Source organism: Manihot esculenta, chromosome 2 (genome assembly GCF_001659605.2).
Source record: "Manihot esculenta cultivar AM560-2 chromosome 2, M.esculenta_v8, whole genome shotgun sequence".
NCBI classification, from domain to species: Eukaryota; Viridiplantae; Streptophyta; class Magnoliopsida; order Malpighiales; family Euphorbiaceae; genus Manihot; species Manihot esculenta.
The window spans coordinates 25545854-25560829 of NC_035162.2; the positions used below are offsets into that span (position 1 = coordinate 25545854).

At 37.8% G+C, this 14976-nt stretch overlaps 1 protein-coding gene across 4 annotated transcripts in view; it reads left to right on the top strand.

Annotated features, from left to right (window-relative positions):
• LOC110609104 (nardilysin-like) overlaps positions 1-14976 on the top strand; it is an 87974-nt gene that overhangs the window by 53608 nt on the left and 19390 nt on the right. For all 4 annotated transcript variants that reach the window (XM_021748447.2, XM_021748451.2, XM_043951100.1 and 1 more), the window contains 5 exons: positions 9376-9525; positions 9697-9879; positions 9985-10188; positions 10344-10450; positions 10825-10978. In XM_021748447.2, the coding sequence (XP_021604139.1) occupies positions 9376-9525; positions 9697-9879; positions 9985-10188; positions 10344-10450; positions 10825-10978 (798 nt within the window). The remainder of the gene's footprint in view (positions 1-9375; positions 9526-9696; positions 9880-9984; positions 10189-10343; positions 10451-10824; positions 10979-14976) is intronic.

The window sequence follows — 14976 nt, forward strand, 5'->3', positions numbered from 1 at the left end:
ATGGAATAAAATGTGCCATCTTACTAAAGCGATCTACAACAACAAACCCTGAATATCTACCTCGTTTTGTCCTAGGTAGACCTATCACAAAATCCATAGAGATATCAGTCCAAGGTTCAGTAGTACAGGCAAAGGAGTATACAACCCATGTGGCAAGGACTTAGATTTAGCCTGTTTACATGCAAAGCATTGAGCACAAATTTTCTCTCCATATTTTCGCATGTTAGGCCAATAAAAGTGTTCATTCAACATGTCTAAAGTCTTTTGCACACCAAAATGTCCCATTAACCCTTTTGAATGCGATTCTCTAACAAGCAACTCACGCATTGAACAATTGGGTATGCATATTTGTTTCCCCCTAAAAAGAAACCTATCATGCAAATAAAACTTGTTAAACGCCCCATGTTCACATGCCTTAAATACATCAGAAAAATTAGTATCATTCTCATACATGTCTTTCAAATGCTCAAACCCTAACAAATTAGAACTAAGCATGGAAGTCAATGTATAACATCTAGATAATGCATCAGCTACCACATTCTCTTTACCTTGCTTGTATTTAATCACACAAAGAAAGATTTCGAGATACTCAACCCACTTACCATGCCACTTGTTCAACTTACCTTGTCCCTTCAAGTGTTTGAGAGACTAATGGTCAGTGTGAATCACAAACTCATTAGGCAGCAAGTAGTGTTCCCAAACTTCAAGAGCCCTAATCAGTGCATCAGTGCATAGAACTCTGTCATAGGTGGAATAGTTCAATTGTGCGCCACCTAATTTCTCACTGAAATATGCTATGGGTTGGCCTTCCTGCATTAGAACAGCACCAATACCAATCCCAGAAGCAGAACATTCGATTTCAAAGGTTTTAGAAAAATCAGGTAACCTTAAAACAGGAGCAACAGTAAGTTTTTCTTTTAATGTGTTAAATGCAAGTTCCTGTTCTTGACCCCATTTAAACCCAACGGCCTTTTTAATAATCTCATTTAGAGGTGCAGCAATAGTGCTGAAATCTCTAACAAACCTCCTGTAGAAGCTTGCTAATCCATGAAAGGATCTCACTTCATTAGCATTCTTAGGTGTAGGCCATTCTTGGATAGCCTTAACCTTTTCAGTATCTACCTCAACTCCACGTGAACTAATAATAAATCCTAGGAATATGACACTATCAGTACAAAATGTGCATTTCTTAAGATTAGCATACAATTCATGTTCACGCGACTTCTGTAGAACAAGTTCAACATGCCTAATATGATCATTCAAGTTTCGGCTATAAATCAATATATCATCAAAATAGACAACCACAAACTTACCTATGTAATCACGCAAAACATGGTTCATCAATCTCATAAATGTGCTAGGTGCATGCATCACTAACCATTCATATAAACCATATTTAGTCTTAAAGGCAGTTTTCCACTCATCACCTAACTTCATCCTAATTTGATGATAACCGTTTTTCAAATTAATTTTGGTAAAGAAAACAGCACCACATAATTCTTCAAGCATATCATCTAATCTAGGAATAGGATGACAATACTTTACAGTGATTTTGTTGATTGCACGACAATCAACACACGTGCGCATTGTTCCATCTTTCTTTGGAACCAACTAAATAGGTACTGCGCATGGACTGAGGCTCTCCCTGATATGTCCCTTAGCTAGCAACTCATCAACTTGCTTTTGCAATTCCTTCGTCTCCTCAGGATTACTCCGGTAAGCTGGACGGTTTGGAATCTGATCTCCAGGAACAAAATCGATCTGATGTTCTATTCCCCTAATAGGTGGCAACCCAGATGGCACCTCCTCAGGAAATACATCCGCAAAATCCTGTAATAACTTAGAAAAAGAAGTAGGCAATTCATTAGTAGGGTTAGTTTCAATCATAAAATTGGAACTAAAATGCAACATAATCAAAGCTCTCTTCTCTAAGTATGCTTTCTTCAACTCGCTCTCTTTACAATTGTTGAGATTATTTCTGTATATTGAGATTATTTCTGTTAATAGCCTAGATTTGTAGTGATAATTAGGGATATGATTGTGTGATATGATTGGGATATGATTAGGCTATAATTAGGGAATTAATTTATTTTCTTACCTAGTATGTACTCTTGTAAGTAGTATATATACCCCAATTGGCTTGATGGGAATTATCAAGCATTTCCTATCAAATCTTCTACTCTCTTTTTCTTCTTTTCATCAAAGTTTCAACAATAAAAGGAAGACTTGCTGAATTCTTCACTCTTCTCACTCAGCTCTCCTTTTACCTCCACACTCACTAACGTTAGACCACCAAAGAAACGAGCCATAGTCTGGTCTTCCTCCTCCACTATGTTTGCTTTGATCAGGAGCAACTCCATCTCCTTATGATACTCATCAACAGATTTTGATCCCTGGGTTAATCTTTGCAACTGATGATGGAGATCTCTATGGTAATAAGTAGGTACATATTTCTTCGTCATGATTCGCTTCATCTCTTCCCAACTAGCAATGGGTAACTCTCCATTCCTTCTCCTAGATTTCACAAGCTCATCCCACCATATTAGTGCATAGTCTGAAAACTCAAGGGCAGCAAGTTTTACCTTCTTATCGTCGGAATAGCTTTGACAGTTAAAAACCATCTCCACTTTACGCTCCCACTCTAAATAGGCATCAACATTAGCCTTACCATTGAAGCTTGGAATCTTTATCTTTATGGAGTTCATATTGTTATCTACATAGGGTACACGATCATTGAACCTTCTGGCTCGGAAAGGGGCTGATTGTGCCACATTTTCCTCTTCATAGGATGGATCGTGTGTATCATCATCCCCTGATTGGACTTGCCCTTTGAAGATCTAAGGTTGTCCTCAAGGTTATCCATTCTCAAATTTAGCTTCTGAAAGCTATCCATGAAAGCTTCATACATATCTTTAAGATCAAACGTAGGGTCAGAAGTATCACCAGTATTATGCCCAGACATTATAGAAAAATTCACAATTCTCTCAACTCACGTGTTTAACTTTCAAGCACTCACTTGGTATCTCAAAAGTGCACTTCAGAATAAAGACTCAATAAGCCAAGCTTGTATGATTCAAGTAATAAGGAAAGCAAGGAAAGACCTAACAAGAAAAGATAGGAAACAACACTAGATGCAAACTGACCAAAATGAACAAACGGATTGATTTAGCACACAAAAGTGAAATTTCGTGTACTAAGTGTAATTAGATGTTCAACAATGTGCAATTTGTCAAACTAAGTGTAAGGAACCAACAGACAAAAAGACACCAAATTGACAAACTAAGAATAAAAAATTAACAAGACGGATGTGCTTAACACAAAGTTATCCCTAAGCATGCAATCCTAGGTTAACTGATCTTAATATTGACTCAACAAAAACAATTCAAAGCAAGCAAATGAAATAGACACTTAAAACAGCAAGTATTAAGCACAAATGTTTTTGTGAAAATACTACCCAAATTTGCCCTAAACCTACCCCAAACATGTATTTCGAATCCCAAACCCAGAAATATGTTCAAGGTATATGAAATATGATTTATACCGGTAGGTATCATTGTCAAAATGAAGTTTGAACAATTGACCCAAATTGCAGAAATTCTTTTACTTTTTTTTTTTCTTCTTTTTGGTTTTTTTTTTATATGGACTAAAGTAAAACACTAGAAATACTATTCCAAGAGTGTTAGAATAGGAGCATACGAATTAAGGCAGAAAGCACAAACCAAACCACTGAAGATATTAATTCCGCCTAAACAAGAATTTATGGTAAAATTCGATTTGAACAGCAACTAAACAATGTATTCAACTCTAATAGGTATCCCAAACGGAAAGATCTTGAAAAATTGAAGAAAAGACAAAGGATAGTTAAGAAATTATTACTAAGCCCAGCTGTGATACCAATTGATGCGGAACCTGAGTCTATTAGAGATTGAAACGACACATACTTTAGTAAAAAGAACTTAATTCAGAAAATAATTCCCCAATCTAAAGCACCCTTAATTAACATGCAATTAAGAACATTTATAACTGATTGATTTTAAGAGCAGCAGGAATAAGAATCATACAAGTTAGTATCAAACCTTATTCGTGATGCAATGTCAAGAACCAAGATGTCTCTTAAGCTCTCAAAGAATAATCGCGTAAAGCAATTATATTGAATAATTGATAGTCTGTGTACAATATGGAAAAAGAGATGCTTTATATAACCTAAATAAAGATCCATGATCTTTGCCACTACCCACTACTATGAATGGACCCATGATCTATGCCACTATCCACTACTGGATAACTACCCACTACTGATTAACTATCCACTACTGGATAACTACCCACTACTGGATAACTACCCACTACTAGTTAACTACCCACTGTTGGTTAACTACCAACTGCTAAATAACTATCCAGTACTAAATAACTACCTGCTATAAATACAAAATTTGAATTGTCAATAAGGACACATTTGGCCTAATTGACTTGGAATGGCCAGATTGTTCTTCAACTTCAAAATGAACTTGCAAAGCTTCAACATATTCCTTCATAAATCCTTGAAGTGCTTCCTTCAACCTCTTGGATCTCAACCTTATAATTGGTCCTTGAAGCAATGCTAGCTCATCATTTTTGGTGTTGTTGGTTGTGCTTACATCACAATCAGCCTTATAGTGTCACTGCGAGAACTCAGAGTTATCCCCTTCTACTGCCTCGAGCCATACTGCTTCTCATTCACCTTCAGTTAGAGGGTCCACTGTCTCCTCTAGGCTATTATTCTGTTGCAATGACATTAAGGTCTTTTGTTTACATTAATGGCCTGGAAAGAATTTTTCTTCACATTTGAAACAAGGTCTGGGCTATCTGATAGTTGTGGAATTGTTGGTCGAGTTACTTGTAGTTTTGGGGGAGGGTTGGTTGACTGATGATTGACTAGAGGAAGACTGATTTCTTTGATTCTTGAAGAAGTTATTTTCAAGTTTACCATATGTGGATAAGGGTTTTTGGCCATAGGAGAAAGCATTTGGTACTGGAAGGTTATTTTTGGCCTCACCCATAGAGATTTAAAATTTTTTTTTGGAGATTTAGGGTTTTGTTCATTTGGGTTACCCATAAAGGGTGATGTTCCAAGATCCAGAGAATAGGGTTTACAATAGTTAGGTCAGCTCTATCTCTCAGGAGGATCCCCCCTCCCTTTTATCTCTTTTCTTCTGGCTTGCTAGTGACGCTTAACGGCTTTTCTGCTACAGTGACGCCTATCTCTGTCGTCCAGCTCCGTACGAACAACGGTGTCAGTTCCCCTTATTCCTGTCAGGTGGCCATTTAATTCCCTACAGTGCGCGTGCAAGAAAGGCTGTGAAAAGACCGGGCCTGCTGCCCATCCTTTGGTCCCATCACGGGGTTGGCCTCAACACAGCAGGTTCTGGGCCCGCAGGAGGCCCAGGTCGACTGATATCTTCAGGTCCGGTCCACTGCTGTGGGCCGGCTTCCCTTGAGGTGCTCCGAGCTTTGAACCGACCTTTGCTATCATGGGCCCTGGCCCAGCCTGGGAGAGGAAGAGACCCAACGGTTATCAATTGCCCCTTTACCTCCCCAGCAGTTATTACATGATTGTTGAGGGGGTAAACCCTGAGGACTTATTATGACTGCGTGGCCCGAGGGCACTCCCATCAAAACGTCTCTTCTGCGACTTACTGTTTTCAAAATTCGAATTCTCTCAAAATTTTCAGAGAACCCCTGCTCTTCTCCTGCCTTCTGTGTGCTTCATTCTCTCTGTCTCTCCGTTGAAATCATTCTCAAGGTACGGTCTTTTTACTGTCATGGATGATTCTAAGCTTCCTGATGTTATAAACCTAGAGTTTAAGGTCACCACTTCTACTCTCTCGAGTCTTTTTTCTCGGGAGTATCTGGATACCCCTCTCTTCCGCATACGAGCTCCTCTACGGAACGAGAGGATCGTTCTTCCCGATCCTCCTCCCTCTGGTTTAATTGACCCTCAAAAAGACCGTAGTTTTGTTTTCTTTGTCAAACAGCGCGAGTACGGCTTAACTTTTCCCTTTTCCCCTTTCTTCATCGAGGTCTTCCGGTACTTCGGAATAACACCCCGGATGTTGGTCCCCAACTCCATTCTTTTTATGTGTTCTTTCGAGTCCATCAACTTGAGTTGGGATTTCACCCCTAGAGCTCGCCTATTTTCCACCTTTTTCTGTCTGGTCAGGGCTAGCCAGGGTTTTTACTACTTTGCCCCCCGAGGAGGGTTGTCAATATTCTCGGGTCATAAGGACTCCATCAAAGGCTGGGCTGAGGGGTTCGCTGTGGTGGAGCTAAAAGGAGGCCCTGGGTTGTCCTGGTAAGTGGACCTCCCTTGGAGAGAAGTGCCTTCGGGCTGCAACGATCTCCCTCAGCTAACCCTTTCTGAGCAGATTGGCTATCTTAGACTGACTTCTGTTGAAAAGAAGTATGATGTCGAGAAGTGTATGTTTGTGTCCAGTCTTCAAGATTGCAGGAACGCAGGTATTTTTGCTCAGTCGTGACCTTATCCTTCCTTTTAATTTTAATTGAGTGTCTTTCTTATTTGTTTTTGATTTCTGTGTGTTGGCAGCTTCCAGATTCCCCATGGATAACATGAAGCCTCCCAATAACTTCGTCCTGTCTCGGGAGAGCATGAGAGCAGCCCTAGACGCTTTCCGAGCTGGACAATCAGTGGCTGATACGACTCGGGAAGTTGCTGAGCTCATATCCCTCAGGTCGGTGGGACATTCCCTGCATCCTGCCCCGGTTTCTTCCCGTGCCCCTAGGCCGAGCTCCAAGGGATCCTGTTCTGGGATTTCCAGGTCTTCTAGCCGTGGCCAGTCCAAATCTTCTTCCCGACCTCCCGTGGCCTCTAAGTCCAGGCCGGACTTAGCTCCAGCTTCTAAGGAGCCCGTAGTTGAGGAGTTGGCCGAGGACATGCAGCCTGTGCGGATCGAGGTCGTCTCCACTTCTGAGGTGCTGCTAGTGAGACCCTCGAGGATGTCCCTGCTACTGGTGTTGTTCCTCAGAGCAGTACCGAGGTTATTTCCGCCGACGGAGGGGCTTCTGAGGGCGAAGGTGAATTTGTCTTGGCGAGTGGGGGCGTCCTGGAGGCTGGGGTTGAAATTGTCTCTGTGGGCAGGGGCGCCTCTAAGGATGGAGCCATGTCCAAGTCTATTCCTGCCGCTCCTGACGCTAAGACTGCTGGTAAGCTAGCTTTCCTGTGGAGATCCCTCTTGCTGCTCCGGTCTCAAAGAGAGATCGTCCACCTCGACCAGCTTCCTCCGCACTTCCCTCTTTGAAAAAAGGAAAGGCGCCAGTGGGGCTTTTGTCCTCTGCCCCAGGTGACAGCGTGCTGAATGCGGATGAGATTACTCCCCAGTCTCCGGCGAGCATTGTTGTCGACTTGCTACGGGAGAAGATCTTTGGGGGGACGAAGAGTGCCTCAGATCCACGCTTGCTGGCCCTCACCAGCCTCTTGCCTTGTTCTACTCAGGAGCAAGTAGTTTTCCGATCTCGATCCCGAGAGGAGCTGGGAGATACGGCTAGGGAAATGCTTCTCATGGTAAGTTACTTGTTCTGTCTTTTAAGTTGCTTTTGTCTTGGTTGTTCTTCTTACTTATTTTATTGCCCCCTTCCTAGGCATTGGGGATCTTCATGGAGATTGATGCTTGAGACCAATCGCTCCAGAGCTCAATAGACCGTCAGGTGGAGGAGGCTCGCCGTGAAGAGCATCTCTTGGCTACCGGTGATGCTAGGGGTCAGCTTGCTGCAGCTCACGGCCAGCTGAAGTCCCTTCAGGAGGAGTTGGCATGGACCACCGAAGCTGCCAAGAGGACTTATCCGAACCGGAGAGTAACTAGGAGATATCTTCATTAAAGCTCTAAATGAGACTCTAGTTGATTATATATGTAACAAGTTGGGCATGATTAATATCTATGTTCCAACTTGAGGGGGATTGTTATAAGTTATAGGAAGTAAATATGTTAATATAGGAAGTAAATATTGATAGATGTGTCAGTTGCTTAATCTTAGGGATTGTATGATCATAGGCTTGATTTTCCTTCCTGTTTAGATACAGTCTCTCATGTATAAATTGGTTGTAATCTCTATTCTAATATACAACAAATATTATCTTTCTATAACTAGATCATTAAATTCCATAAAATATGAGGTCAGAATTCTATCCTATCTTGTTTCTCAGCTTAATAAAACGCTTTACACACATCATAAATGCGAGAAATATTCCCTTTGCTAGAGTATAAAAACTCCAAATAATCCATTAATTCTATAATAAATTCACGGTGATTAATAAGACTCTTACCTCACTATGAGTGGAAATTAGAATTTACAAAAATAATTGAGTATTATCCCTCATCCAATCTTTCATAGTGTTATCAGTTGGAGGATCATTGGTAAGATGATCATCCATTCATATACTTCATAAATAAATAGGGAAAGTCTTACTCCAATCCAGAAAACTAGATCCATTTAATTTATGTTCCGTGATTTTAATCATCACACTACGGTATTTTTAATTTCAGCCATGAGAACAACCCATCCAAAGCAATGGCAACAGAAGGCATAGGAAAAAGAAAAAGGAACGTGAACAATACCGAAATGGGTGAACAGTTTCAGAATATGATTCAAACTAAAAACACCTCCACAAAACACCCAAACAGCAAATTGACCACAAAACTGAAGAGAGAGTACTTTGAGGCGACTCTAGTGATGGTCATCGAAGCAAAAACGGACACGCAATGCGCCTCCATGCGACAACGTCAAAAATTTGTTGCGGCGCATGAAAGCCACTTGCCGGTCAAACAACCATTGGCTCTTTAGGGGTCCTTCCTGGGTGGGCGGAGGGAGGGCAGGGGCTGACAAATGTCACCCTATATGGGTAACCTAAAAAACAACACAAATGGAGCCCTAAGTCTTCAAACAGAACATAAGAAAGAAAAAAAATTCAAATCTATAAGAGGTTTCCAACCATGTAGAAGAGTAATCTTTGTTGTGTATATTACAACAGAGATTATAACGAATTTATACATGAAAAACCTTAGCTAGAAATGAAAGGGAATCATTTTATCAAGTCTATGATCATGCAATCCCTAATTAAGCAACTAATACATCTATCAATATTTACTTCCTATATCAACATATTTACTTCCTATAACATTTTTATATAATAATTAAATCTTTGATTTAATGGACTTCTTTATCATCCTTGTGGATGGTTGATATTTTTTATTTGATTTGTTTATAGAAGTGTTCCTTTACTTCTTGTTTAGCTTTTGACCTTGACAAATCCACTTGATTTGTGTGTTTCCATTTGCTGTTCAGAATTTTTATGAGAGGAACCTTTTTATTCTTTCTCTGCAGGCCAGTGTTGCCAAGTTGGAAACATCTGTAACTTTTGTCGGTGACAAGCTGGAGCTAAAGTTTTATGGTTTCAATGATAAGGTTTCGGTTCTTTTGTCTAAGGTTTTGGTGATAGCCAAATCATTTGTGCCAACCAGTGATCGTTTTAAGGTATGTACAATGTTGTGTTTAATCTCTAACTTTTTTTTTTTTGCAATGCACCTTGTACACTTTCATTTCTCAAATGAATGTCAGACTCCAATACTGCATTTAGATGGAAATGGTCATAAGTTTCATCGGTACTTCCAGTATCCATTTTTAAATTGACACTGAAGGTAACAGGTGATAAAAGAGGATATGGAGAGAAGTTTAAAGAACGCCAATATGAAGCCTCTAAATCATTCATCATACTTGAGACTTCAAGTCCTGTGTAAGAGCTTCTATGATGTAGAGGAGAAGCTTTATGTTCTAGGTGACCTCGCTCTTGCTGATCTGAAGGCATTTATTCCAGAGCTTCGTTCCCAGGTGCACAAATAAATGCATGCCTGTACTTTGATGGTAGCATTAGCTCATTTTGGAGTGTTAGCATTCTAAATTGTACAAGCTCACATCTGTCCTCATATTGCACAGCTTTATGTTGAAGGATTGTGCCATGGCAATTTGTTGGAAGGAGAAGCAATCAGTATATCGAACATATTCAAAAGCAACTTTTCTTCACCGCCACTCCCTGTCAATATGAGGCATCAGGAGCATGTCCTATGCCTTCCCCCTAGTTCCAACCTAGTCAGAGATGTCAATGTGAAGAATAAGTCTGAAACAAACTCTGTAGTTGAGGTAGCTGATACACACTTTTCTTCTTTATTTTTTTTTTCCCTTCTCCTTCTCCTCCTCCTTTGGATTAAAGTTTAGTTGCTATATCCATAACACTTTTTCCCCCTCAATTTCCATTTATATATTGTTCTTTCTTTTCCATTTTTCTCATGCTGCAGCTTTATTTCCAAATTGAGCCGGAAACGGAATCAGAATCAATAGCATTGAAGACATTGGCTGATCTTTTTGATGAAATTGTGGAAGAACCCCTTTTTAATCAGCTAAGGTGACTTTCTTTCTTTCTTTCTTTTTATTATTATTTTTTTTTCTTTAGGCTGGAAGTATTTCATATTCATAGTCCTTCAAATATGGGTATGCATACCTGCTAGCACTTTAAGAGCTATGTTTTTTGAAAGCCAGGGCTATGAGATTTTTGCAGTAACAGACTAATTTGTTCGGTTACTTTTTGGGCATGTATTAATAGAGGTGCATTTATCCCATGCACTTTTTCTTGGCTGTGCAAATTAAATAGTACAAATTATTCCATTATTTCATGTTCAACTACTTGTGAACATAACTGAGTTTTAGCAAAAATCTAAACAGATTTGGTATTATTTATATCATTATTTTTGTAAGCTTCTCATTTATTTTGGATTTTAGGACAAAGGAGCAGCTTGGGTATGTTGTTGAATGTAGCCCACGGGTAACATACTGTATTTATGGGTTTTGTTTCTGCGTTCAATCTTCCAAATACAACCCATTTTACTTGCAGAAGAGAATTGAGAACTTCATGAATGGCCTCCAAGAGTTGTTGGTAAGATCCAAATGATTTACTTCTAACAAAAAGTTCTTTAGATTTTGGTTTTCCCATTTGTTGTGATGCTCATATAGGGGTGCAAACAAATCTCAAACTCGGGCTTGTCAAAAATATATCTGACTTGAGCTTCGCTCAAGCGCGATTCAAACTTTAATATTAAAGCTTGAGCTCAACTCGAATCAAGCTCATTTATTATATTAACAAACCAAGTTCAGGCTGGGCTCGTTTATATTTAGATAAACTAAACTTAAAGTTTTGTAAAAACTAAAATAATCTCTATAGACATTAACAAAATTTTAATTTAAATAAGGTCTTACTGAGACTAAACTTTTGGAGTAATCAATATAAAGAAGCTGGGAGAGACTTCTCCTTTTTTGGAGAAGTTGAACTCTTTCAACTTACAAAATGTCGGTTGGGGGATAAATGAAGTTTGGCTTACCATGTTAGCATTGACAATCTATAAAGGTGGTTGAAGCTTTATGTGATGCACACATTGACGTCAGCGGTCCACTGGCGAATGTGTGGAATATTGTTGTGGTTACTGGGTTCAAAACCCAGCAAACTTATTTTGCTTTTGTGTAAATTATTATAGTTCCCTGAGTTTTGAAGAAATTAATCAGTTAGTCCTTATAATTCTTAGAGAGAATTAAAATGTCCCTCATTATTTTAAAATATAACCATTTGGTCCTACTCTTAAGAAAAGAGAGACTTCTAAATCCCTAACCCTAACAAATAATTTGACCTCAAAATGTCAAAATCCTCTTCATATGAATGATGCACAATCTATTTTTTTCCCAAAGAAAAAGAAAAATTGCACATATAACTACAACGACATTGGAACATGGTTTTAAATAACGGCAGGTTTTCGAGCCTGTCGTGGCCGTTAAGGCCTGTAAATAACGGCAAGAAAATTTTGTTACCATAACGGCCGTTATTGCCATTACGCAAAGGTAATGGCTGTTATCGGCCGTGATGTAACAGCCATAATGGCCACTACTTTCCTTACCAGTAGTCCAGCACCAACCTTTGTTTGCATTATTGAAGGGGAAAAAACCTTATTTCTCTACTTCTTCTCTTTAGCCTTTTGTCTTTGTTTACTCTTTACTACTTTGTGTCTTTGCCACAACCAGCAAGCCAAGCAATCCTCCATCCAGCACTCTCTCCACTTCTCTAGAGTCCAGACTCCAGCTTTAGGCTCCAGTGTTCTTTCATACTTATTTCCAGCCTCCATTTCAACTTTTCAAGTCAAAAACTGCCATATTTCTCTTAAATTTTTTGATAGCAGCTTATATACTTAAATTTCTACTCAAAAACCTACCCTAAATGATCATTCCGGTAGCATTAATTGAGGTAAATTACTATATATAATGTTTAAAATTTATGTATTTTATGTTTATTTGATATATTTGTACTTGTTATTAAGTTGTATAACTTAATTTTCACTATATCTTTCAATATATTTTAATTTTATGTACTTTGCAAATTTTTCAAAAAAATTTGCGCCGCGACAGGCCGTTACTGTTACGTTATGACAGTTAGAGTCCTGTTTCTGTTACATGCGGCCACGATCGCGATTTGAAACCATGCATTGGAATCATCATCGGAATGGCAACCAATAGCATCCCCAAGGGCATCATGGCTATTGGGCAAGAATTAATGGAATTTAGATCATGCAGAGAGCTACCAATGAAAGAATTTGCAGATCTTAAGTGTTATTGTTCCACAGGAACCCTACTCCCATGTGAATTAGGTTTTAATTTTGTGTTCCTCCCTTTACCCACTATTGCATATCTCCTACATAATGCAGAGGCCACCATTCATATACCTTTCTACGAAACTCCATACCTCAAGATTGCCTTTGATGGTAACAATACTTTGTTAAAATACTTTAACAAAGTTAAAATATTGTTATTTTGTAGATAACAAATAGATTTGTTAAGATAATAATAGTAATTTTCCCTTTGTTATTTAGTAAAAAGTTCAAATATTTAAAAGTTATTATATCTATAAAATAATAACTTTGTCCATTTACACTCCTATTCCCATGGTAATTGCATCTTTTTGAGTCATTATTGTTTTCATTACCTAATCATCGTATTGGCTGCTTATTCAATTTTTCATAGTGAGATTTATAATTTAGTCTCCAAGTTTTATCACTAATGATGATTTGATTTCTGTATTTTGAAATTGTACTATTTAGCTCCTCAATTTTGCTTTCGTCACACATTTTAGGTTCTTTCATTTGTTGTTTTTGTTAGTTTTAAAAATAAATTACTATATAATATATTATAATTGTTGACTGTTTCATTCCTTAATTTTACAATTAGTAATTTCACTCATTAATTTTTTTTTCCTAATCTCTCATCTCTCATAGAGGAGAGAGATATATAGAAAGGGAGAGAGGCATAGAGATTGAGAGGTGAAGAGATAAATATGGGGAAGACATTGTATATAGTTTTAAAACTCAGTGACGTAATTATAAATAATTACAATATTTAAGGATTAAATAGCAATTCAATTTTAAAACTAACAAAAGATGGACAGAAAGACGTAAGATGTGTGAGGAAACAAAATTGAGGACGAAGTAAGTAGTCTAATTTCCAAAATGGACCAAATCGTTATTAGTGAGAAAACTCGGGTACTAAATAGTAAATTTTTCTTTATCATATAAAATAAATTTACTTCAATACTTTGATTTGTCTCGTGTTATAGGTTATAGGAAGTAAATATATTAATATAGGAAGTAAATATTGATAGATGGGTCAGTCCCTTAATTTTAGGGATTGTATAATCATAGGTTTGATTTTTCTTCCTGTTTAGATACCGTCTCTCATGTATAAATAGGTTGTAGTCTCTATTGTGAAATACAACAAATATTATCTTTCTACATGCTATCAGGGCCTCACCCATAGAGATTTAAATTTTTTTTTAGAAATTTAGGGTTCTGTTCATTTGGGTTACTCATAAAGGGTAACATTTGAGACTTAGGGCTCTGTTCATGGAGACTAGGGTTATGTTCATTTAGGTTACCCATTAAGGGTAACATTTGGAGACTTAGGGCTCTATTCATCGAATACTGTTCACGGTAAGACTATCCGTATTTATTTACGAAATATTGAAATGGATGATCATCTTACCAACATCCTCCAACTGATGAAACTCATAGAGATTGGATAAGGGATGATGCTCATTTGTTTCTGCAGATTCGAAAGTCTATTCATAGTGAGGTGATTAGTTTTGTTAATCACTGTGAATTTGTTAAAGAATTAATGGAGTATTTGAAATTTCTATATTCTGGCAAAAAGAATTTTTTCGTATTTATGATGTGTGTAAGGTGTTTTACCGAGCTGAGAAAATGTGGTCTCCTGTTCTAGTGCTGAATCTGAATATCGAATCATGGCATAAGCCGTTTGTGAAGTCTTGTGGGTACGTCAACGATTAGAAGAAGCTGGGTATATATGTAACAAGTTGATTCTATATGTAACAAGTTGAACATGATTAACATTTATACTCCAACTTGAGGGGTAGTGTTATAGGTTGGTTATAGGAAGTAAATATTGATAGATGGGTCAGTCCCTTAATCTTAGGGATTGTATAATCATAGGTTTGATTTTTTTCCTGTTTAGATACCGTCTCTCATGTATTGTAATCTCTATTGTGAAATACAACAAATATTATCTTTCTACATCTTGGAAGGTCTATATTGCCAAATCTCAATTAACATTTTTTTGTTTTTTTTTTTTTTCAGCAACCACATTATTTTTTATCTCTAATAATAGCTATACTATTAAATGTAGGGTATATGATTTTACCATATCAGAAATTGGACTCTGTTGAAATATGATGATAATAACCTTGTTGAAATAAAAATTAAAGTTGGACTGATTTCTGTGCAACAAATTGAAATTCATTACCTATATTGAAGTTTAATGTAAAATCAAATCTAGTATTCATGGGTGAATTGTCAGCCCATCCCTGTTAGATCTTTTGGGTCT